Here is a 25923-nt window from a genome sequence, read left to right as displayed (position 1 = left end):
ATTAATTAATTTAATAATGAAAGACTTATTTAAAAATAGTCTTAAAATCTATAATTATATAAATAAGTGAGACATATATGCTCCATTCATAATCATATTAAGATAATATGATAAATAAACATATCGAAATAGATTATGTTTGAGTGAAAGGTTCTAATAGTGATAAACTTAAATATTGGTTAACATAAATATAATATAAACATGATTAGTTTAAACTCAAATCCAGTAATTTCACATTACTTTTTAGTCTTGTTTGCTTATCATATTTAAATATTACAATTTTTTATTTCTCTTGACATTTGCTTTAAAGCTTTATTGGTAGAAAAGTATTTTGTTTTTCATTAAATTTCAACCATAAATGTTTATTTTTATTTTTTTAATTTAAATAAGCCATTACTCCTTTAGAAACAAGAAAATAAAAGGAAAAATAAAGATGATTTCAAGCTTAACGACCTTTTTCCGTCTTTTTTAATTTTATTTCTCTTTTTAATACATGTATAAATAAGTTAGATCCATGAGTTCAGAAGGGGGATATCTATCATTGTTATGCCTAATTTTTTTTCATTTTTTTATTTTACTTTACTCACCATTTTTAAGGAAAATTATGTGTTGGTTTCTCCATAAAATCGAGACACACAGAAAAAAAAAAAAAACATTCAAATATTTCAAAACTTCTATATCATGTTTAAGGTCAAATTTAGACATCGACCTCCAAAAAAATAAAAATAAAAAACTTTATATATATATATATATATATATATATATATATATATATATATATATATATATATATATATTGTGGACTTCATTTATCTAGTTAGTTGCTAGTCCATTGTCATTTTGGAAATTTTAAAAGGTGACAAGTAAAGCAACAAAGAATTCATAATTTGAGTCATGGACAAGTTTCCATGACTCCAATTACCCTTTGGATGATTTGTTGACGTTATATCTGGATTTTTAGTGTATGAAAGACGAAAAAAAAAGTAGGAAAGAATGTAAAATTAAGTAAAATAATAGTTATTTGATTAAAAGAAAAAGGAAAACATTTATATATATGTTCAGAAATAACATTCAACATTTAGAAACTTGACATATTACCTATTTTGTATAAAAATACCATTCATCAATATTTTTAGAATAAGTATAAATTTTCTTTTTTATAAAATTTTTATAATTAGATTAATTAAGATATTACAAGATATTAGATCAATGCGAGCCGAGCTTTGATATGACCACCTTATCCATGTCCATGCACTTCCAATGGTTAAAAAAAGCATTATCATTAAAGCATAGAGACATGGACCACAAAAAATTGTTGGACTTACAATATATTTTCAAATTATCCATATTCATGTACTTCCAATGGTTTAAAAAAGCATTATCATAGAAGCTTAGAGACTACGGACCACAAAAATTATTAAGTTATACCATATTTTCAAATATTGTGAACTCAATAAAAAATGCCAAAGTATTTGCCTTTTTAAGTACAAAAAGTTGTTTTTCTTATTAAACCTACAATTCACGATCCTGACACTCGACCCTCATACTCAACTCCTTTCTCACTTGCTCACAAGACTACTATAATTGCATAGTTTATTTTTAGCCTTCTTAAGGTGGATTTCTTCTCCATTTTCTCTCTTCATTAAGGTTTTATTGAGGTAGATTTCTCAATCTTCTTCACTCTTTTATTATCAAATTAGTGAGCTTGTTTTGTTGAAGTTTTTTATGATTTATGGTTTATTTGGTTGTTTGATTATCATGATTGTTATAGTTTGTTTAATTGTTGAAACCTAAAAGAAAAGAAGAAAATTTTGGGTATTTGTTGTCTGTGGATTTCTTATTAGTTATAAAAAGAAAATAAAGTAAAATTCAGTATATTTCCTCTTTTTTCATCTTTCTCTACCATTTTATACCTAAAATTCTCAAATATAATCCCCTAAATTAGACACCTTTTTTTTTATATATTTTTTTGGTTGGTTTGTTTAGCCTTTTTTGTTTTTTTTTTTTAATTTTTTTCTTAATTTTCAAAGAAAATAAAAAACAAATTGAAGAATATGTTTGGATACTTTTTTTTTTTTTTTTAATTTTCTAAGAAATTGAATTCAAAAAATGGAAAAAATTGAAAATATTAATTTATGTTTTCAAAATTTTCTTAAAAAAATGGAAACAATTCACTGAAAGTCAAAAACATGGTGATGAGTAAAATAATTTAAAACACATGAAAGAGATATGAATATTTTCTAATAATATTATAATCTTCTTCTTTTTTAAAACCAATAATATTACATTTTTGTACTAGAAAATAATTCATTTTAATACATCAAAATATTCACAATTGATTAATTACTTTGTTGATTATAGATATATTAAAATTTTCAATTATGCTATTAAAATAACTCATAGAACAAATAATATAGAAAAATAAATAATAAACAAGTATAATTTAGTTATTTAACTTTTTTCATGTAAAAAATCAATACCAAACAAAAAAAAAAATAATTGGGCAATTCCTTAATTAATTGTAAATATACTATACTTTTTATTATACTATCAGTATTCCATTAATAGAGAAAAGAAAAGAAAAAGGAATATTCAACTATAATAATTTGATTATTTTCATTATTTTTTATGTAAAAAAAAATTCAATAGCAAGCAAGGTTTTCAATTTTCATTTTTAAAAAAATAGTTTCACTCCGGTCAGACAACCATACATATTTTCAAGAAAAGAAAGCATATAAAATGAAAACCGTTTTTAAAAAGTGAAAATAAAAATAATAACTACAAAACATGTTGAGAGTTGAGACCCCACCTTAAATTCTTATTTCAACTTTTCTTGGTTCCTTCTATTGAAGGGAATCGTATTATAAGGCTTGAGATTGTACCCCTAAAATAAAGAAAAGGCTTAGAACTGGTGGATTTTTTTGGATATCAGGACAAGGAAGAGAAATCCAATCCTTTGGCATCAAAGGAAGAGAAGAAAGAACATTTATTTTCAGAATAAAAGGAAAATATGAAGAAATGAATAAAAATTAAAAATATCATAAATAAAATAAAAACAAAGAAAGTAGGACTAGAACTCCTTCTTTTTTTTTTCATCTCTTTTACCACCTCATTCCTAAAATCTTTAAATATAATCCTTTTAAATTAGATATGTTTCTTTAAATTTTTTTATTAAATAAACATGTTTTATATTTGATTATATTGTTTCGATTGAATTTTTTTTATTAATAAAAAGAAGTCACTTACCCATAATATTGTTGAATGATTTTATTGAATAATTTTTTAAAAAGTTAATAGATTCAATTCACTATTATCTAGAAAATTTTAAAAATAATTTAGAGTGTGTTTACAATTATTTTAGGAAGTAATTTTAGTGTTTTTAATACTTGAAAGATAAAAATTTTTAGGCATTATAAATGTTAAAAACGCTTCATAAAATCATAGTTAAACACATTCTTAAAATTGAATATTAACTTAATTAAGACAAAAACTTCTTAAACAAAAATTGATCATAAATTATTTTAGATAAATCGATTTTAAATCAATAGTTGTTTGTATTGTATTTGTTAATAAGCTTATTAATTTTTAAAAATAATAATGCTTTCTTATCACAACTTTTTTGCTTTTTTATTTTTCAAAATAAAAGTAGAATGAAACCATTATTTTATTGACAAACAAGTTTTTTTTTTTCTTTCTCAAATTTTATTTCCTTAATGTCTTTTCTATTTTTTTTTTTTTAAAGAAACAACTTAAAACACACTACTATATACACGATCTTCTTGTGTAGTCAAAGATGATGTGAAACAATTTTTTTTTTTTAAAAAAAAATTCTAATTATTGTGTTTATTATTTGATTAATTAAGTATCCAATTCTAATCAAATACTTTTTTTTTTTTTTACCTTTGTGGGATGTTTATTATCTTCTCTTGAAATATCTCTTACTTTAATTCTTAATTTGCATTTTGAAGAAGTATTTGGACACTCATTTATAATACTTGTCATATAACCGTACACTTTCCTATATCATATTCCTTTTTTGTTCTTCAAAGATTTTGTTATACCATCAAAAATTATTTCTTATTATCTTCTTTGAAGATATTTTTTAATTTACATTTCTAAGCAATGTTTCGACTCTAATTTATTATACTTTAATTTTTCGTACAACTATAATTTTCATGTTCATACTACAATATTCTTCCTTGATAAACAACTAATATCCAACTTTTCTTATCTTCAAACATGAGTTATGACATTGTCCCCATAAAAGGACAACTAAAGTCTAATGGGTAATAATTTTCCCTCCTTTACTTAGCTTGTGAAAGAAAAATCATTTATGGGAGGTAGGTATCCAACATAAATAAATCAGGAAGATTAGATTTGTGGGGTTGGATGTAATATATAAAGGGAACTGTTGGGTGCCCAATCGCTTTCGGAAAGAAAAAACCAAATCTTCTCGTCACTACAGAGAAGTTGTGAAGAAAGTAGCAGATACAGTTTCGATCTTTGTGAAGAGGTTGAGCAACTTGGTTTTACAAGAAGCTTTTCTGTTTGGACAAGTAGAAGGGGTAGGTGAAACTACTCATTCTTATCTCACTTTCTTAAATAGTTTTTAAAACTCATTTATTGTATCCTTAATTTTTCATGGAACAATATAGGCAACGAGGCTTTGTTTGGCTCATGGAATTGAGGAATGGGAATAGTTGCTATATTCTTACCCAAACAATTTTCTTATTTGTGAAGTTTTTTGACATGGGAATCATTCCTGATTAGAAATTTTAACCCACAAATTATGGGTTTTGAAAAGTCAACAAAGCAGGTGGGTTTTCAAAAAATATTTCAATTATGTGTTTTGTGATAAATAAAAATTTCATGTTTACCATTTGTTTATATTTTTAGAAAAAAATTTAATGACAAGCAATTTTTATATGAATTTTATAAATTATCAAAGGAGGCTTATTTTTGCAAAAAAAGTGAAAGGTTGACATTGAAAGATCTGCAACAAGGAGCATAATCAATCTTAAAATCAAATTAGATCTACAATTTAATTTACTCTTGATATTTTTTATATTTGATTTCTTTTTCAAATTTTTTCACAAATTTTTTCTATTTAGTTGTAAGATATATTTTAAAAATAGAACTCTTATAAGCTTTTCCTATTGTCTTATTATATAAATTTGATTAATATGATTATCAAATGTTAATTGTACTTGGAATAAATGTATTGTTATCTTTTTGGTCATGTTATATTACATTATTGTGTTGTTGCATTCTGCATTCTATTAATATGATTATTGAATTCTTATTTTATTTCATTAGAGATTATTTTAGTTTTGATAATTTTATTTTGATTTTGTCTTCAATTTTACTGATAGTTGTATTGTTATTGGAAGTTCATAAAAATATGGAAATTGAATAATATTTTTAATTATTATATCATTATTTTTCTATTTATATGAATCACAAGAAAATATATAAATAAAAACAAAATATTAGTGTAGAGTTTGTTTTATTTAAGGATACTTTTTAGTAACAATTTCCTATTCCAGTTCCTAACAATTTCAAATACTAGACCAATAATAATTAATTATTTAACTATACATTCCTAACTAATGGGGGAGCTAGGAATTTTTCTTGGGGGCAAGCATTAAATGTGCATAATTAAATAAAATTTTATCAAAAGTTAAATAACATATAATTTGATATAATTATATAGTTTAATTGTAAATTAGTTTTTATTTAATTAAATTTCAAAAGTAAAAAATTTTAGAATTTTTAAAATTAAAACCAAAGGCAACCATACATTAAGAAATTTATCTGATAAATATCAAATAAAAATTAAAAAAAATCATGAAAAATAAATGGGGATACTGGAGCAACCTTAAATTCCATGTGAAATCCATTCCTATTCCTTCTATTTTGAGAACCAAACGAGGCACGATAATCAACCTTGGGAGTGTTTTAACATCATTGTTTTTATTTTCTATAGTTTTTCTCACATTAAATCTTCTCTAAATTTTAGAATTCAAAAATATATCAGCAACTTCATTTAATACCCTTTTAGGTTGTTAACTATTCTCAATTCTTCTTATTTAATATAAAAATAAAATATGTAAAAATATATACAATTTCAAATCATTTTTAAAAAGTTGATAATTCAATATCTCATGTGTTCATTTATTTTCTTATTAATAAAAATGAGGTAAAATCATTATTTTATTAATAATTTTTTTATACTAAAAACACTATTAATTAGACTCTTAGATGGTATTTATGTTCAACTAAAAGTAACTTATTGATATCAACCAATATAATAACTAAAGTATCATTTTAATTATTATATCGGTTGATATCAATATATTACTTTTAATTTAATAAAAAAAATTAAAAATTTTAATTTTTTTTATTCAATTAAAAAACAAATACTACCTTTGTTATCTCCATCTATTATCTTCTCTTGAAATATCTCTTATTTTAATTCTTAATTTACATTTTAATATTTGGACACTAATTCATTACACTTCAATTTTTTATTAAACCACACTCTTTCATATTTCATATTCTTAATTTTTCATGAAAGAGTGTTCTCTCTTCACAGACACTTCACATTCAACTTTTTTTATATCCTAACAATTATATATATATATATATTCCACCTTTACTTCTTTTTTTTCTTTTTTTCTTTTTTAATTTTTCTTGGTTTTCCCTCGTCATCCCAAAGCAAATCCTTGTCTTCAAACATGACACTGTCATAAAAAGACATCCAAAAGCTAGTGGGCAGTCATCTTCTCTCCTTCACTTAATTAGTTAATTTTCTTTTTAAATTTCTTTTGAATTCATCACAATGTAATTTTGATTAATATAATACCCAATATTATATTGGTTTGTTTTTTAAAATAAGATTTTTAAATACTTCAGAGTTTACTTTTATTCAATTTCAAAACTAGAGTATGAGGGTATTTCATGAATCAATTTAATTTAAATTTAAAATAATTTAAACTAATAAATTTAAAATAAAGCAATTTAATAGTTTGAAACAAATATAAATTAATCTTAATGAATAACCTTAATATTTATAATTAAAAATAAATAAATAGATTTAAGCAAATAATTTAAGGTTAATTTATTAAGTCATTAAATATTAAATTTTATCAAATTGCCACTAAGGATCACCTTTATTTTTATTTCTAACTTTTTTCTACTTTTATCTTTTAGCTTTCTCTCCTTCGTCCAAAGCAAACCTTGGAATATCCAAACTGCAATTATCTTTAGTTTTTAACAATTTTTTTCTTATTCATCTAAAGTAAACTTTGCCTTTATACAAAAAATTGTGGGGAAATGACAACTCACTTTTTTGAAAAATATTATCGTCCTCCATTTAATTTAACAATAATTTAGTAGTATTGAAATATTTTTATTACTTTGAACACTTTAATCATTCTCAATCTTTCTTATTTAGTGAAAGCCTAAGATATTTAAAAACATATAAAATTTTAAATATTTTCTTCTACTTTTTACTAAATATTTTTTACAAACATGTCAACTTTTTTTATTTTGTATTTTTCCTAATAAAAGTGGGATGAAATCATTATTGATAAAAAACGCCTTATTAATATTAATTTCATCAAAAGTTCAAGCTCACCATTACCATTTTTTTTTTTTTTTTTTTAAGTAATAATCATTTAAACACATTACCATATACAGGATTTTTAACTTGGAGCAAATCTCAAGTTGATCCCTGTCTGAGGAGAGATTTTATTTTCTTCTAGGTACACACTGCTGCTCCTTGGCCTGTTGAAAACACCAAAGAAGAGGAGGAAGAAGAAGTGCATCAAAAATGGCGGAGAGCAGTATCTCGTTTTTCGTAGAGAAGCTGTATGACTTGGTTTCACAACAAGTCTTGCTCTATGGGGCAGTAGAAGGGCAGGTCAGGCTGCTCCGAAACGAGCTGGAGTGGATCCACCAGTTCCTAGAATATGCGGATGCAGAGCGTAGATACGACAAAATGTTCAAGCTGTGGGTGAATCAGATCAGGGATGCAGCCTATGATGCCGAAGATGCCATTGATGAATTCATATTCAAAGTGGAACGCAAACGACAGCAGAGATTCAATAATCTCAAGTTCCGCAACTGGTTACCCGCATGCGTGGTCTTGCCTGACAAGTTACGGCTTATGAATGAGCTCAATGGGCGTATCAGTGAGACCAATATCACACTTGAGAAGATTTTGATTAATAAACGGAGGTACGGCATGGAAGATCTGAGAGCTTATGAACCTGGGAGCTCTTCCGGTATTGCAACTACTTCTGAACGGTACTCCAATCAAATGGTGGCCAGGAAAGAGAAGAGGCTTCCCACTGTTGAAGAAACCAACGTAGTGGGGATGAAAAATGATGTGGAAGCTGTAAAGGGAAAGCTGTTAGGGGAGCAATGGAAAGAGTAGTGGTGGCCATCTGGGGAATGGGTGGCCTTGGCAAAACAACTCTTGCCAAGAAAGTTTCCAACGACACCGATGTTCAGCACGACTTTAGTTGCCGTGCTTGGGTTTATGTATCTCAAGAGTACAATATCCGGGAGCTTTTGCTCGGGATCGCCAATTGTGTCACGACTCTCACGGATGAACAAAAACGTAAAAATGAAAATGAGTTGGGAGAAGAGGTTAAAAAATGTCTCCAGGGAAAAAGGTACTTGATAGTACTTGATGATGTATGGTTCACCGACGTTTGGCAGAGCTTGAGCCAATATTTGCCTGAAGAATTAAATAAGAGCAGAGTGTTGATCACTACTCGCAATCAAGGAATTGCTCTTTATGCTCATTCAGATTGCCATGAACTTCAAACTTTGGGTGAAAAGGAAAGCTGGGAGCTGTTTCTCAACAAAGTAGGGAGTGCAGCAGTACTGACATGGCCAGGATTGGAGGAATTCAAAAAGGAGATTGTAGCAAAATGCAAAGGTTTACCTCTTACAATTGTGGTGCTTGGAGGACTTTTATCACTGAAAGATCTGACACGAGACTCATGGCTGAAAGTGCTTAAAAGCATGGATTGGCATCTAAGTCAAGGACCCGACTCCTGTTTGGGGATTCTTGCACTGAGCTATAACGACTTACCCTCTTACTTGAAGCCCTGCTTTCTTTACTGTGGGGTTTTTCCGGAGGACTCAGAAATCAAAGCAAGTAAGTTGATTCGCTTGTGGGTTGCTGAAGGATTTGTACAAAAAAGGGGAAAAGAAACGCTGGAAGACATTGCAGAAGACTATCTATACGAGTTGATTCAGAGAAGCATGATTCAGGTGGCTGATACGAGAGCCGATGGAAGGGTGAAGTCTTGCCGTATACACGACCTGCTTCGAGATCTAGCCATTTCAGAAGCTAAAGAAGAAAAACTTTTTGAGGTAGATGAAAACATTGATGTGGACGTGCCTCCTACTAGTGTTCGTCGACTCTCTATTTATCAGAACATCTCTCCGCATTTGCAAAATTCTAATCTCCGATCTTTGATCCTCAATAAATCCATTGATGAAGGAGATGAGGTATGTTTACATAAATACCCTAAATTGCTCCGGGTCCTGCACGTGGACTCGGTGCAGGATAGAGGACTTTATGATCTCAAACTATCAGGAAAAATAGGAGAACTCATCCACCTAAAATATTTATGCCTAAGCGGAATTGAGGGGACAATAAGGCTTCCACCATCAATCGGTGGGCTTGTTAATTTACAAACCCTTGATTCAGGAGAGGAGTTCATCCGCATACCCCATACAATTTGGAAATTGAAGCAAATGAGACATCTAAATTGTTGGGAGGTACGATCTCATCAAGGCAGTCAATGAGAGAGAGGTGGGTGGAAGGCCATTTGGGTGTCCATCAAATGACCAACCTTCAGACATTATATTTAGAGGGTGGCGATTGGTTGAAGGATAACAACTTGGGAAAACTGGCCCACCACCTAAAGCAATTGAAGCTAAACCTTTATTTTCACCCAAAGTTGAAGGAGGGGTCGTTCCGATCTATAGCCCAATTAACTGGGCTGCAAAAGCTGAAGTTGGTTACTGATAATTTTATAGAAAGCGAGGGATTGCCAACATCAAATGCTGAAGTTGAATCTACAATAATTCTATTCCCAGGTCTGGAGTGCCTCTACAAATTGCATCTAGCTGGAACCATCCGAAAACTACCCATGGAAACAACACTCTATCCTCCGAATCTCAAGCAACTCAGACTGTTTGAGACTAAAATGGAGGAAGATCCAATGCCAATACTAGGGAGGCTGCCAAACTTGAGGATTCTCATATTAGTATATGATTCTTATTTGGGTAAGGGAATGAATTGTCCTCATGGAGGGTTCCTTCGACTTGAATTCCTACAAATGCAGTTGTTGGAGAATCTAGAAGACTTGTCAGTGGAGGAAGGAGCAATGCCTAATCTGAAGACATTGAAAATTGAGTATTGTGACAAAATGAGGAAGTTCCCACATGGATTATTGCAGCTGAAAAAGCTCCAAAGACTAAACCTCTATCTGGTATCCCAAAAATTGGTGAGCGAGGTTTTAGAGACACAAGGAGAAGATTGGAATAGGATCCATCGTATAATCACCTCCCAGGTACCTCGCTGTAGCCTTCTATAAGATATTAATTTGGTTTTAGATGCAATTATGGTTAATTTAGAGCTTCAAATTCTATATAATCAGGTGAAAGTCGTTTTATGTTGTATATTTCAATATGCTCAGTTGATTCACCATGTGAAAATGACCAAATTACTCCTTTTACTTTATTTTATTTTTATCATTTCACCTTTAATATTTGCGTTTTCTCTTCTTTTTCTACTTTCATGTTATTATTATTATTATTAATGAAATAATATTACTAATACATTAATATCAAAATTAATTTATTATTGTTATTACATATGTCACACTATTGCTTGGTAAATATAATTTAATTGTTTTGCACTGAGTTTGCATGAAAGGTGTATTAGGCTTGTAATTAACGTTAAAAGTGATTGTATGCATCATAAAGTACCAAAGACAAATTAAAGGTTTCATATATATATATATATATATCTTATTTTGACCAAAAAAAAAAAGCCAAAAATTGGCACCCTAAAATACCAACACATTGGAATTTGATATCATCAAAATTTTCAAATAATCTATGATATGGCTAGTTAAATTATAAATTTTTTGCTATTTTTCAGAAAAATGGCTGATAATTTCTTCTTCTTTTTTTATTGTATTATCAATTTAACTTTTAATTTTAAAATTTTACAAAAAGAAAGTTTCAAATAATTATAACTTTATTTTAAAATTGTTATTATAATGACCACTTTAAATTTTTGTAAAATATTTTGAAAAGATAAAATTGTCATGAAATTGCTCACAACTAAAATATCTAAAACAAACTAATAAAATTAAATTAAATATTTTTAATATTTTATAAAATATAAATTTTAAATAAAATTAATTTCATAAAAGAAATTATAAATGCAACTTTTAGTAATTTATATAATTTGAATAAACTAATAAGAAAAAAAATTAAACAAATTTTTTAAAAAAGAATTTTAAAATAAAAAAGATTTGATATCAAATTTTATTTAAAAAGTTTGAAGGATTTAATTTTTTATTTAAAATATTTTTTTTAAAAAAAATTGTTTCCATAAGATTAATAATTTCATTAGGAGGTTTTAATTGTTTTCAAATAAAGAATATAAATTACCGGAAAGAAATTGAAGATAATTTTAATAAAGTTTAGTAAATATAGACTAATTAACAAGAACTTTCTTAATTTTAATTTAAAGTTATATATATATATATATATATATATATATATATATTATAATATTTCTAAGATATTTTTAATATAGATATTGTTTTGTAAAACTTAAAATATTTTATAAATATGATGTGATTTAAATTATGAAATATAGTATGTTTTTAAATAATAAAATTTTATCCTTACATTAGTATTCATTATTCATTATTTGAAGGAAGGTTATATTTTTTGAATGATAATACAATAATAATAATATATTAAATAACAAAAATAATCATGAAATAATAATATTATTACTGTTATTAAAAATAGCAGTATTAATGTATTACAATAATATTAGATATGATAATATTAAAATAAATATTTATATTTAATAATATAATATTAGTGACTAGAATAATAATTATAATAAGAAAATAATAAAATGAGTAAGCTCAAGGAAGAAGAAAAAGAGAGACAGAAATAAAATGACTTCCCATTGATTCTAAAAATTTTAAATCCTTTACCACATATTTAAAGCATAATTCTTATTCTTCCTTTCTTGAAATTTTGTGCATTGTTGGAGGATTTTACGATTTATACAATTTGTTAGAAAGAGAAACTAGATTATCTATGATATTACCTATCATATTTGATCAATTAAGAGTTTAAGATTATATTTGGTTATTAGAAAATACCAAAAAAGAAGAATAATAATAATAATCTCATATGTGATTCTTAGAAAATTCGAGGAAAAATATAAATTAAAGAAAAAAAATGACAAACAAAAATAGAAGTAAAGAAAACGAGAGATTAGATTTAAAATTAAAAATTATTTTTATATATTTTTTAAAACTCATTTCACTTTTTTTTTCTCTTTCATATAAGATTAAATTATTTAAAAAAATACAAGTTTTTAATATATTTTAATTTTCTTTCCTATTTTTCATGATAAACCAAATACAAGAAAATCATTATCCTTAGCATTCTTTTTTTCCTTTATTTACTAATTTCCTAGAACCAAACATAGTATAAGGAAAATGATATTATATTTGAATGTCATAAAAAAAAAAAGTGAAGAAAATACTAAGAAAAAGAGGAGGAAAAAAAGTTTAAGAAAAGTGCATTCTTCCACAATTTAATTTTTTTCCCACAGACAGCTATATTAGTTGTTACAAAGAGCACATGATTCAAATTTGTGGCTGAATTAAGATCATTTAAATAAAAAGATGTAAAATAAGCTAATTTAAACAAAAATTATGCACTTAAATATAACATTAAATAAAAAGATTTGTGCATTAAACAATAAGAATTGGATTAAACTAAAAAGAAACCGGAGGATGCAAGAAATAGATATAGTATAAGAATTGATTGACTCTGCTTTCTATAGTTGGATAAAAGTTGGAGATCGATGGAGTATGAGACTTTTAATCAAGTGTGGGGAGGAGGATCAAGGGGAGTCATCATTGGGTGGCACTTCTAAGCTTGGAAGTGGTGTAAACTATACAAGGTTTTGGTTTATCTATCAAACGGTATGAGTAGCAGCAACAAGCAATAACAGATGCAGAAAGAAAAATCAGAACACACAAGCAATATACCATCTTTCTCTACTCATTATATTCAATGCATCAACGAACACTTCTAAAAAAATATCAACACATTTTCACGTTATGTTAGACAATATTATGCCACAACAAAGGCTTCCAGTTCTAGGATAGGAGACATAATTTTGGTTCAGAATTTCCTTGGAGACCTAGATTCATGGTACAAATTGAAGTAGTCAATCATGCAATACACTATAGGGGTCTTCATCGAGTGAACCAAATAACAAAATTAATGCAAATGTGAAACTAAACTAGGTCAGCTAGTCCTTCTCCTTTTGAAGGCAGGATGCATAATTCCATTGTTTAAAAAATCAAGTTTGTCAACCATTGACATACATTCATTCAATCTTTTCAAGAGGACTGGAATGGTAGAGACGTTACTCGAAATATTTTGTTTGAGCAACTGTATTTTCTCTGAAGTCTCATGATCTCCTTGAGCTAGCAAAACCCTGCTCTGTCCTGCATTTGCAAAGCACAAAAAGGATCAATCCTTCACCAACAAGTGAAATAAATAATAAACCCAGAATAACTTAGAGCTGAGAGGAGCCTTGAGTGTGAACTTCACAAAGTTTTTTGTTTAATCAGATTAAACATTAAAGAAGAAATGAAATACCATACAGATAAAGAGTTGTTCAACAGTATTTTGAGAGTATTTCTCTTGCTTCATGAAAAGAAAAAGGCTAAAAGATCATGCTTGGTAATGTTGTGTCAAGTTAAATCGTTGGGAGCAAAAAAATCACATGTGAGGGAAGAAAACAAGCATTCATTTTTCCCTGCTAGGTGGGAAAAACTTTTCAGCCACAGCAAAGTGATTGCTCCCACCTGATTAAATGTTGCCAAATAAACAAGCCCTGATGGATCAAAATCACAAAGTTTGCTTGCTCTTCGTTCTACCACCATAGTCCTCACCATCACCCCACTACTACCATATGATCAAACCACCAACACTATCACACAAACCACCTCAACCACTAACTGCAGAAGCATCGCCACCAACACCAACAATCATAAGCAATATCCCACAACCATAAATATCAGATTATTCACTAAAGTTATGTTTGGTTCCTCGAAAATGTGAGGGAAAATACAAGGGAAAGAAAATAAATAGAAAAAGTGAAGAAAAAAGAAAAGAAAAATTCAAAATCAATAAGTTATTTTATATGCTACTTCAAACTCATTTCACTTATTTTTTTTATGAATAAAAAGCAATATATTAAAAGAAAAAAGGCAACAAGCCCCAAAGTATACAAGTAGTATACAAGAGAGAATAAATAAATAAATAAAATAAAAATAAAAAATAAAAATTTTAACTTTTCTATATAAAGATTAAATAATTTTAAAATGGATAAGTGTTTAATTAATTAAAAATTTTACTTATATTTTATTCTTATTTGATACTTTCCATAGTACAACCAAACATGAGAAAACTATTTTTCTTAACATTTTTTTCTTTCTTTAAGGTTATGTTTCATTCCCAAAAAATACTAGGGAAAGAAAAAAAAATGTTAAGGAAAATAATTTTCTCATGTTTGATTTCACTATAAAAAATATAAATAAAAAAAATCAAATATAATTATAATTAATTTAAAATTTATATATTTTTAAATTATTTAATTTTGCTATGATAAGGAGAAATAAGTAAAATGAGTATGAAGAAATATATAAAAATAATTTATTAAATTTAAACTTACTTTTTATTTTCCTTCGCTTTTTCTTTCCTTCTAATTTTTCCTCACTATTTTCTCCCTTCTATTTTTCCTCTCTATTTTCTTTTCTTTGCATTTTTCCTCAAATTTATTGGAAACCAAACATATCATAAAGCACCACTACCACTCACCATCACCACCACATCCACTATTGTCCCCATTTCCTCTACCCCTGCAGGCTCCACAAATGCACCCACCGGAAACTGCAATTGCCACTCCATCACCAATACATTATTGCCATGGTACAATTAATCATTACAAATTTTTTCTTTAACATTTTTTTATTTCCACAGTACTCTCTGGAACCAAGCATAAGCTAAGTTTTAAAATTCAATATCAATAACAAAGCAATTTAAAGCTCTATTGGACAGCAAAGAAAAATTAGAAATATTATTCTGAAAACTATGTTTCTTTTTTATTTCCTGGAAGCGGAAACTCACTTTACCTAAACCAATTTGTTTTTCTCAGGACCCAAGTAACAACAAATCTAATTCCAAGACATTCCGATGGCACAACAAGAAAGTGAAATGAAATAAAATAGAGCCAAAGAAAAGAAAGATCTTTTGCTCTCCAAACCCACCTCAACTAACCCAAACGCTTGTATTAGCCTCAATTAAACGTATATTTCTGTTTTCCTGATCTCTCAAACAGTGAAAATCTCGGGTTCAAGCATTTACTTTTTATTTTTCTTTTTACCATATTTTCTCAGCAACCAAACAGGAAACGAAAAACAGAGAAAAAAAGAAAAAGGGGTGGGGGAACCAAAAACCTCGAAACTGACCTGGGTTAGGTTCTCCGGAGGCTTCAGGTTCGGATCCGGACACGAATTCGAGAAACGGAGGTCGCTGAGAAGATAAAATCGAAGTGAATGTGGCCTTAAGCTGATCTGGGAGAGTTGTCCGGTAATGGCGGACCTTCTGAGCCATTTCCTTCACATCATCCTCCAACTCCTCTAGTTCTTCCGCGTCGGATCCTTCCATTGGGTCCCCGGAGCTCCGGAGTTGAGGATCTTTCAGAGCCCTGCGTGGATCCTACTGGTCTCTGCGAGAATGGGTGTAGTGCGGTGTTTCTAGGGTTTTGAAATTTGACAAGGATACGGGTAATTGAGGAGCTGAACTGGGATGGCCGAGTGGGCTGGTGATTGGACGACTTACAGCAATTTAGCATCAATTTATGTTGATGCTGGAAGATTCTAAAATATTTTCTCTGATATTTTCCTTTGAAAAAAAAATTTGGGAGAATATATTCACTAATAATAATTTTCTTCCTCTTCAATTTTTCATCAATAACCAATTAAAAAAGTTTAATTCACTATTTTATTTCTTTCTTTTTTCTCTAATTTCTTTTCTTCAAACCATCCCATAATTAAATATAGTGATTTTAAATTAATATATAATAAGAAATTCAATTAAAATGAATTATAGAGTACAAGATTGTTACAGATTATTATTTTTATCAAAATCATTGAACAAATATAATCATAATTTTTTAAGGTTTTCATTAACTCTTTAATGAAACATTGGTACTTAAATTAAGTAAAGTTTATTTGGAATTCTAATTTTGTTATATTAAATAACTAAAAAAGATTTTATTTTAAAAAAAATTCAATTCAATTTTGTGTTAAATGTTGTATCTTAAATTAAAAATTAAAAAAAAAAGTAAATTCAAATGAACACTCATAAATCACTTCAAATTATTATCTAAATTTTTATAAGTGATTTTTAAAAGTTTACTAAACACTTCACAGCTACAGCCATTAATAGTATAACTACTCAAATATGAATAGAAGTGTTAAATTAAATGAGTACAAAAACGCTACTATGGACTAAATGACTAAAAGCAAGTTGTAGCCCAAGAATGCTTCCAAAAGCTCTTCGAACTTGTGCTTCCTCGTCTGCTCAGGCAACTTGGGCCATTAGCACGCCACGCAAAGCTTGGAGAGAAGATTCAACGGCCGTGGAGCAAGAACTGGAAATCCCATTTATCTGAATTAGACACATTTGAGTGGATTAGGCATTTGCCTGAAGATCTTGAATCAATGTGGACTGAGAACCCACATCTTCAATAGTCTCATGGATTGTCTCCTCCTGAATGGCCTCTCTGTAACATGGTCTTCATTAAAATTCTTAGCACAGCTGTTTTCCCTAACTTGAGCCCCGTTCGACTGGGTGTTTATACACTCATTGCTGTCTAGAGGTGAGTTTGACTGATCGTTATAAGGCTTAGAATCTACAGAAGGCTCTAAGAGAGGGGACACTCTAGGAGATAAAGTGAAGAGCCTCACTAGGAACACTCATGAACAAGTGCAAAAGCATGGAAATAAAACCCAAAAGGAACAGAGAACAGACAGACAAAAAAATGGGTAACCAAATGAGCCACATTTCATGATCATTTAATGGGCTTATGGTGGTAAAATTAAATAAATAAATAAACACCAGCAGATTCAAAGCGAAATGCAGTCAATATGAAACAGCTCACTCGTTTCTTTCTCCGCTCTATGAAGTTTCTTCTTTCCCCTTGCTCCTTCCCCCAGCTCACTCGTATTCCTCTTGTTCTTTCTTCTTCCCCAAGCCTCTCCCCAACGGCCTCTGAATCTTCCTGGTACGTGTCTTCCCCTAATTCCCTCAACATGAGAATTCCTCAAAACGTATCACCATTTGCTGTGTCCCTGCCAGCCCACTATCTCACCCACCTGCTGCCAAAACTTCCTAAAATGTGGTAAAAAAATGTGCTCCAAAAATATCTCCAACCTATAAACCAAAAATGAGGGTCTACAATATGTTTTGGCCAGAAAATATGGTATGTGTTAATGTATTAGGGTTAGTAAAAAATTTTGTTTTATTTCTTACTAATAAGATGGGACATACTTTTTGGGATTTTTTTTTGTTGTAAATAAAATTCTTTTATTATGATAGACTTGTAACTAATTATATAATTACAATACCAAAAGTGGAAATAATGTGAAGACTTGGAATGAAGTTTGGGTGTTAGAAGAAAGAAAAGAATAAGAACTTAAGCTTTGTATCAGTTTGAGGCAAAGACCCTCTATTTTTTGCCATCAAAGAAAAGAATAAAAAAAGGAAGAATGCTTCCCCTTTTAAATGAAGAGAATTTGTTACTCCTTGATTGTGGAAACCATTCATCTTCTTTCTCCTTAATCATCTTATTTGCACCCAAAGGGGAAAAACATTTGTGATTTTGAAAAAAAAATAAAAAGTTAAAGAAATAGCTTCATCTTTGTGGAGAAGTTGAGCAACTTGGTTCTACAAGAAACTTCTGTTTTTGGACAAAGAAGACCAGGTGAAACTACTAATTCTTATCTTACTTTCTTAAATAGTTTTTTAAAATCATTTATGGTATCATTAATTTTTCATGGAACAATATAGATAACGAGGCTTTGTTTGATTCATGGAATTGAAGAATGGGAATGGTGTTATATTCTCACTCAAACAATTTTCTCATCCATAGAGTTTTTTCATGTTTGGGAATCTATCCCATTTGGAAACTGTAACCCACAAAGTGTGGGTTTTGAAAGGTCAACTAGGTGACCGGGTGTGTTTACAAAACATATTTCAATTATGTGTTTTTGTGAAAAATCAAATTTTCAATTGTACCTTTGGTTTTTGTTTTGAAAAAATATTAATGACAAACAATTCTTACATGAATTCAATAAAACTTATCTTGGCAGAAAAAGTGAAAAGTTGACACCGAAACATCTACAACAAGGAGTATAATCAACCTTAAAATCAGGTTAGATCTGCACTTTAATTTAGTACTCTTGATATTTTTTATATCTGATTTCTTTTAAATTTTTTTATTTAATTATCAAATATATTTTAGAGAATTAAATTTATATAAACTTTTTCTATGTCTCGTTATATAAATATGATTAATATGATTATCAAATATTAATTGTATTTGGAATAAATATTGTTATTTTGTTGGTCATGTTTTAATACATCATTGTGTTGTGTTACATTTTGATTACCGAATCCTTATTTTGTTTGATTAAAGGTTATTATTTTAGTTTTGATAATTTATTTTGATTTTATTCTTCAATTTTATTGACTACCATGTTATTATTGGAAGTTGATAAAAAAATATGAATGTTAAATAATAATTTTAAAAAATATGAAAAATATAAAATAAAATATTAGTTTAGCATTTGTTTCAGTTTAGTGATCCTTTTTTATAACAATTTCGTATTCTAATCCCTAACAATTTCAAATACTAAAATTAGCAATGAGTAGTTATTTAGATATACATTAAATTCGTGTTAATATCTATTCCTATTCCTTCTATATTGAGAACCAAACAACCTCTAATATATAAACCTTGAGTATGCTTTAAGAATTCAAATCTTCCCCAACTTTCCAAATTCAAAAATATATCAATAACTTCATTTAATATAATATTGAGACCGTTAACTATTCTCGATTCTTCTTTAATATAAAAATAAAATATGTAAAAATATATAAAATTTTAAATATTTTTTATCAAAGTTGATAATCCAATATCTTGCATTCTTCATATATGTTCTAATAAAAGTAGGATGAAATTGTTATTTTATCAATAAAAAAAAAATCTTTCTTTCTCAAACTTTACTCCCCATGTGTGTCTTCTATTCATATTTATTTTACCCGGTGTTCAAACTCACCTTTACCTTTTATTTTCCTTTTTTTTTGAAAAAAAAAGAAGAAATAATTTAAATACATCATAGATTATTTGAAATTAAATTGATGGAAAATTTCAGGTTAAAGAATCTATTGTTATTTCAGTAAGTACCTAGGCCTAGTAATATAATTAATCTTTATTGTCTTCATCTATTATCCTCCTTGAAATATCTCTTATTTTAATTCTTAATTTACATTTTTAAGCAATATTTGATTACTAATTTATTATACTTTAAATTTTTTTTTATACAACTATACTTTTTCATGTGTCATATTCTTAATTTTTCATAAAATAGTATTCTCTTCTCATAGATATTTAGTGGGCGTTTGGTAAAATTTAATATTTGTTACTTAATAACTTAAATTGTTTTTAAGTTATTAACTTAAAATTTATTACTTAATTTTTACTTAAGTATTAAGGTTGTTTGATAAAATTAATTTAAAATTTATTTTAAGTTATCAAATTGACATATTTATTCTTATTAGTTATAATCAATATTATCATCATTAATTTCAATTAATATTTATTTTTATTAATTTTAAGTATTATAAATATATAAGACAATCTTGAAATATATGTATTATAAAAAATGAGTCATGAACATAGATTCATGTTGGTTAAATATATTTTCATTAGATGTGGGTAAATAAAACAAAAATTATTTAAAATTAAGAATAAGTTAACTATTTTGACTTAATACTTAAAGTCGTTTTTAACTTTAAGTTGTAATATTAAATTATTTTACTAAATATACTTAACTTGCTTACCAACTAATTAAATTAAATTATTAAGTCATTTTGAGTCATTAGATTGATTTATCAAATACTCTTTTAACATCTAACTTTTTTATATCTTAGTACTAGTTCCAAGAAATTAAAGTAATAATAAAAGAAAAAAATGTTAAAACAATGATTTTGTCATATTTGATTTTATTATAAAAAAAATACTAAAGAAATTCAAATATAATTTAAATTAATTAAAATTTTGATATTTTAAAATTATTTAATTTTTGTATAGAGCAGGTAAAATATTAAATAAAATAAATTTAAAATAGTATATAAAAATAATTTATAAAGTTTATAATTATTTGTTATTTTCCTTTCACTTGTATATTCATTGAGAAAGATAAAAGATTAGGATCCATCTTTACTTTTATTTTAACTTTTCTTGGTTTTTCCTGAATAGAAGTGTAAAAGCTAGTGGGCAATTATCTTCCCTCCTTTGCTTAACTTGTTTACCTTTTGTTTTTTTAATTCATCACAGTTTGATGACTGTATTTAATTTTAGATTTTAGTGCCTTTTTAATTGTTTTTAAATCCACCATAGTTTAATTTTATTCAGTTTTGATCCAAGACGAAACACTTAATAGTTGTATTTTTGAGAATAAATTATAACGTATTTGATAAATTAATATAATCACTTAATATGACTTAATAACTTAAATTAAGTCATTACATATTTTAAATATATTTGATAAAATGACTTAATATTATAATTTAAAATTTAAAATGATTTAATTTAATAAGTTAAAATAATTGACTACTTTCAAATTACAAACATCCTTTATTTTAGTAAATCATGTCTTTTTTTTCTTTTTTCTCCCTTTTATCTCTTTATCATAACCTTGTTACTTAATATCAATCAAGTAAATATATCAATTTAATAGTTAAAGAAAAATTGAAGTTGATTCTAGTGAATAACCATAAAGTAAAAATTAGGTAATAAATTTTAAGTAAATAACTTAAGCATAATTTGACTTAAAAATAACTTTAAGTAATTTATTATTAATAATTTTATTCGACATTTAAACTTAATATTCATTATTTAATGACTTAAGTTGATTTTAAGTTAAATTATTTTTAACTTGTTGATTGTATAAAACTTATTACATACGTTTTACTTTAAATATTAAAGTTATTTAGTAAAGTTAGCTTAAAATTTATTCTAAATAATTAAATTAATATATTTATTCATGTTAGTTTTAACTAATATTTATCTTAATTGATTTTAATTTATATTTATTTTCATTAATTTTGAGCATTATATTTATTTATAAAATATTCATATTTAAAGTATTATAGATACAAAGATAATAATAAAATATTAATTATAAAAAATGAGTCTTGAATGTAGATTCATAATTTTAAATATACTCTCATTAATATAGATAAATGAGGTAAAAAATATTTAAAATTAAAAATAAGTCAACTATTTTGACTTTACTTATAATGAAAAATACATTTAAGTTATAATATTAAATGATTTTAGCAAATATGTTTAATCTAATTAACGACAAAAATTAAGTTATTAAATTAATTTATGAAAAGTCCTCTTAAAATCTACCTTCACTATTTTACTTTTAACCTTTTTAAAATTTTTATTTTCATTTTTTGATTTCTCTTCTGCGTTCCAAGCAAACTTTGTCTTTCTATGTAGATTATCCAAACCACAACTGTCTTTGATTTTTCAACTAAAGTAAAGTTTGTCTTAATACAACAAATTGTGGTGAAATATTTCCGTCACACTCAATTCAACACCCTTTTACAGCATTTTACCATTCTCAATCTTCCTTATTTCATATAAAGAGAAGATATTTAAAAATATATAAAATTTTAAAATACAATAAGAATGTTTATAATTTACCTAATCTTTAATTTGGATACGAAATAAATTATTATCTCTTTATATTTTATATTTGGTAGATATTAGTCACATTACACAAAAACTAGGATAGTTATTGCGTGCGTAATGTCCCTACCAAATATAACATATACAAACATAATAATTTGCTAAGAAAAAATTTTAAAGCATAGGTTTGGTACTACGCCAAACTTTCAACTTTTGTATCACATAATGAAGTACCGATGTGGGACTATACGTGATAAGCAAACACGCACAAAAACATTAGCCAATAAGTCTTCTTCTCTAGATCATCCTCGACTCTGGAGAGACTTTTTCTTCTTCTTCTTGGTAGAAGAGTAGCAAAAATGGCAGAGAGCAGTGTCTCTTTTCTACTACAGAAGCTGTATGACTTGGTTTCACAAGAAGCCTCCCTATTCGGGGCAGTAGAAGGGGAGGTGAGGCAGCTTTGTAAGGAGCTGGAGTGGATCCGGCTCTTCCTGGAATATGCAGATGGAGAGCGCAGATACGATAAAAGGTTCAAGCTGTGGGTGAATCAGGTCAGAGATGCGGCTTTTGATGCTGAGGATGTCATTGATGAATTCATGTTCAAGGTGGAACGCAAACGGCAGCAAAGACTCAATAATCTCAAGTTCCTCGACTTCTTGCCCGCATGCCTTGACTTTGTTGACAAGTTACTGCTGGCACATGAGCTCAGAGGTCGTATAACAGATATCAATACCACACTTGAGAAGATCTTGGTTAATAAAAAGAGGTACGGCATCGAATATCCGAGAGCGTCTGAAGCTGGGAGTTCATCTGATCCTTGGAGCTACTCCAATCAAATGGTGACCAGGAAAGAAAAGAGGCTTCCCACTGTTGAAGAAACCAACGTAGTGGGGATGAAAAATGATGTGAAGGCTGTAAAGGGAAAGCTGTTAGAGGAAGCAATGGAAAGAGTAGTGGTGGCCATCTGGGGGATGGGTGGCCTTGGCAAAACAACTCTTGCCAAGAAAATTTACAACGACAGCGATGTTCAGCAGCACTTTGATTGCCGTGCTTGGGTTTTTGTATCTCAAGAGTATAATATCCGGGAGCTTTTGCTCGGGATCGCCAATTGTGTCCCGACTCTCACGGATGAACAAAAACGTAAAAATGAAAATGAGTTGGGAGAAGAGGTTAAAAAATGTCTCCATGGAAAAAGGTACTTGATAGTACGTGATGATGTATAGTTCACCGATGTTTGGCAGAGCTTGAGCCAATATTTGCCTGAAGAATTAAATAAGAGCAGAGTGTTGATCACTACTCGCAATCAAGGAATTGCTCTTTATGCTCATTCAGACTGCCATGAACTTCAACGTTTGGGTGAAAAGGAAAGCTGGGATCTCTTTCTCAACAAAGTAGGGAGTGATGGTTTGGAGGAATTCAAAAAGGAGATATTAGAAAAATGCAAAGGTTTACCTCTTGCGATTGTGGTTCTTGGAGGACTTCTATCACTGAAAGATCTGACACAACACTCATGGCGGAAAGTACTTCATAGCAAAGATTGGCATCTCAGTCAAGGGCCCGACTCCTGTTTGGGAGTTCTTGCGCTGAGCTATGACAACTTACCTTCTTACTTGAAGCCCTGCTTTCTTTACTGTGGCGTTTTTCCGGAGAACTCAGAAATCAAAACAAGTAAGTTGATTAAATTGTGGGTTGCTGAAGGATTTGTACAAAAAAGGGGAAAAGAAACAGTGAAAGACATTGCAGAAGACTACTTAAACGAGCTGATCCAAAGAGGCATGATTCAGGTGGCTGATACGAGAGCCGATGGAAGGGTGAAGTCTTGCCGTATACACGACCTGCTTCGAGATCTTGCCATTTCAGAAGCTAAAGAAGAAAAACTTTTTGAGGTAGATGAAAACATTGATGTGGACGTGCTTCCTGTAGGGACCCACCCCTCCCCCCGACGACATGTGCCACGCACCGCTGTCCGGATCAACTCTATACATGGCGCGCGCCTCCATCCGGGTTCCCCAAGGGGGGCACACGGCACTCGCAAATATCATGCCCGGGCGATGCTCTATCCTATCCGGATATATTGTCCGAACCGTTGACTGAAAGGAATAAGCCTTGCTGAGTCATCCCAGACAGCCTGTCAGAGCCCACATCCCGCCACCTGCAGAGCGAAAGGATAGAAGCGATGGCAAGTCGCCTCCCACGATCTCTGACAGCCGCCTGCAGGGTGATGATGACTCTGCCACCACCTTGAGGACATCATGACGAGCCAAAAAGTCTTCCCACCATTAAAGAGGGGAGCAGAGCTTCTGACACTATATAAAAGGGCCTTCACACAAAAAAAAGAAGGTAAGCCTGAGACCCCAAAAAAAGGTCAACAGCTTGATCTCTTAAGCCATGACTAACAAAACCATCGGAGGGTGTGTCCGGACATCCTGTCCGGACATCTTTTGCAGGATCGACTGAGCTAGAACTCCTTCTTGGTTGATAGCACGCGTCCACTTGGCAGCAGCAGGGATCCCTGGGACACGAGGTATGAACACTTCCTACTAGTGTTCATCGACTGATCGGTAATATTAATCAGACCAACTCTCCGCATTTGAAAAATTCTAATATCCGATCTTTGATCCTCAATAGATCCATTGATGAAGGAGATGAGGTATGTTTACATAAATGCCCTAAATTGCTTCGGGTCCTGCACGTGGACTTGGTGCAGAAAGAATTTTTGGTCCCGAACTATCAGGAAAAATAGGAGAACTCATCCACCTAAAATATTTATGCTTAAGCGGAATTAAGTGGGGAATAAGGCTTCCACCATCAATCGGTGGGCTTGTTAATTTTCAAATAATCTATGATATGACTAATTAAATTATAAATTTTTTGCTACTTTTCATAAAAATGGCAACATAATTTCTTTTTATTTATTTTTATTGTATTATCAATTTAACTTTTAATTTTAAAAATTTACAAAAAGAAAGTTTCAAATAATTATAACTTTATTTTAAAATTGTTATTATAATGATCACTTTAAATTTTTGAAAAGATAAAATTGTCATAAAATTGCTCACAACTAAAATATCTAAAACAAACTAATAAAATAAAAAAATATATATATATTTAATATTTTATAAAATATAAATTTTAAATAAAAATTAATTTCATAAAAGAAATTATAAATACAACTTTTAGTAATTTATATAATTTGAATAAACTAATAAGAAAAAAAATAAAACAAAGTTTTTAAAAAGAATTTAAAATCAAAAAGATTTGATATCAAATTTTATTTAAAAAGTTTGAAGGATTTCATTTTTATTTAAAATATTTTTAAAAAATTTCATGTTATTATTATTACTATTATTATTATTATTATTATTATTATTATTATTATTATTATTATTATTATCAATGAAATAATATTATTAATGTTATTACTAAGATATTAATATCAAAATTAATTTATCATTACTAATTATTGTGATATTATTATCATTATTGTATATGTCACACTATTGCTTGGTAAATATAATTTAATTGTTTGTACAGAGTTTATATATAATTCATGGTACAAATTGAAG

The 25923-nt window shown here is 28.4% G+C and overlaps 5 protein-coding genes across 8 annotated transcripts in view; 4 read left to right on the top strand and 1 right to left on the bottom strand.

Annotated features, from left to right (window-relative positions):
* The first annotated feature begins 1541 nt into the window (after positions 1-1541).
* LOC117932221 (putative disease resistance protein At1g50180) lies at positions 1542-10707 on the top strand. Its single transcript, XM_034853347.1, has 2 exons — positions 1542-1658; positions 7767-10707. Exon 2 carries the CDS (start codon positions 7835-7837, stop codon positions 8438-8440), a length of 606 nt encoding a protein of 201 aa, XP_034709238.1. The 5' UTR covers positions 1542-1658; positions 7767-7834; the 3' UTR covers positions 8441-10707.
* LOC117932219 (putative disease resistance RPP13-like protein 3) overlaps positions 3621-25923 on the top strand; it is a 41620-nt gene continuing 19317 nt past the window's right edge. The window contains exon 1 of the mRNA XM_034853342.1: positions 3621-4565. The gene's annotated coding sequence lies outside the window, so the exon portion shown is untranslated. The remainder of the gene's footprint in view (positions 4566-25923) is intronic.
* On the top strand, positions 4494-24070 carry LOC117932220 (putative disease resistance RPP13-like protein 3). 3 transcript variants are annotated; one of them, XM_034853345.1, is made up of 3 exons: positions 18263-18355; positions 18744-18805; positions 22704-24070. In XM_034853345.1, exon 3 carries the CDS (start codon positions 22717-22719, stop codon positions 23578-23580), a length of 864 nt encoding a protein of 287 aa, XP_034709236.1. In that variant the 5' UTR covers positions 18263-18355; positions 18744-18805; positions 22704-22716; the 3' UTR covers positions 23581-24070. The 3 variants fall into 3 exon arrangements, with proteins under 3 accessions (XP_034709235.1, XP_034709237.1, XP_034709236.1); XM_034853344.1 differs by lacking the exons at positions 18263-18355; positions 18744-18805 and adding an exon at positions 4494-4569; XM_034853346.1 differs by lacking the exons at positions 18263-18355; positions 18744-18805 and adding an exon at positions 4499-4569 and having other exon boundaries at positions 22707-24070.
* Positions 8458-10622, top strand: LOC117932554 (disease susceptibility protein LOV1-like). Its single transcript, XM_034853830.1, has 2 exons — positions 8458-9528; positions 9984-10622. Exons 1-2 carry the CDS (start codon positions 8458-8460, stop codon positions 10620-10622), a joined length of 1710 nt encoding a protein of 569 aa, XP_034709721.1.
* LOC117932222 lies at positions 13341-16205 on the bottom strand. Of its 2 annotated transcripts, XM_034853348.1 has the most exons (3): positions 15837-16205; positions 15187-15258; positions 13341-13808 (listed from the first exon to the last, which is right to left on the bottom strand). In XM_034853348.1, exons 1-3 carry the CDS (start codon positions 16033-16035, stop codon positions 13606-13608), a joined length of 474 nt encoding a protein of 157 aa, XP_034709239.1. In that variant the 5' UTR covers positions 16036-16205; the 3' UTR covers positions 13341-13605. The 2 variants fall into 2 exon arrangements, with proteins under 2 accessions (XP_034709239.1, XP_034709240.1); XM_034853349.1 differs by lacking the exon at positions 15187-15258 and having other exon boundaries at positions 15837-16202.

Source organism: Vitis riparia, chromosome 15, assembly GCF_004353265.1.
Source record: "Vitis riparia cultivar Riparia Gloire de Montpellier isolate 1030 chromosome 15, EGFV_Vit.rip_1.0, whole genome shotgun sequence".
Classification (NCBI taxonomy): Eukaryota; Viridiplantae; Streptophyta; class Magnoliopsida; order Vitales; family Vitaceae; genus Vitis; species Vitis riparia.
Note: the sequence above shows the minus strand (reverse complement) of the source record. Positions and strands in the feature narration are given on the sequence as shown.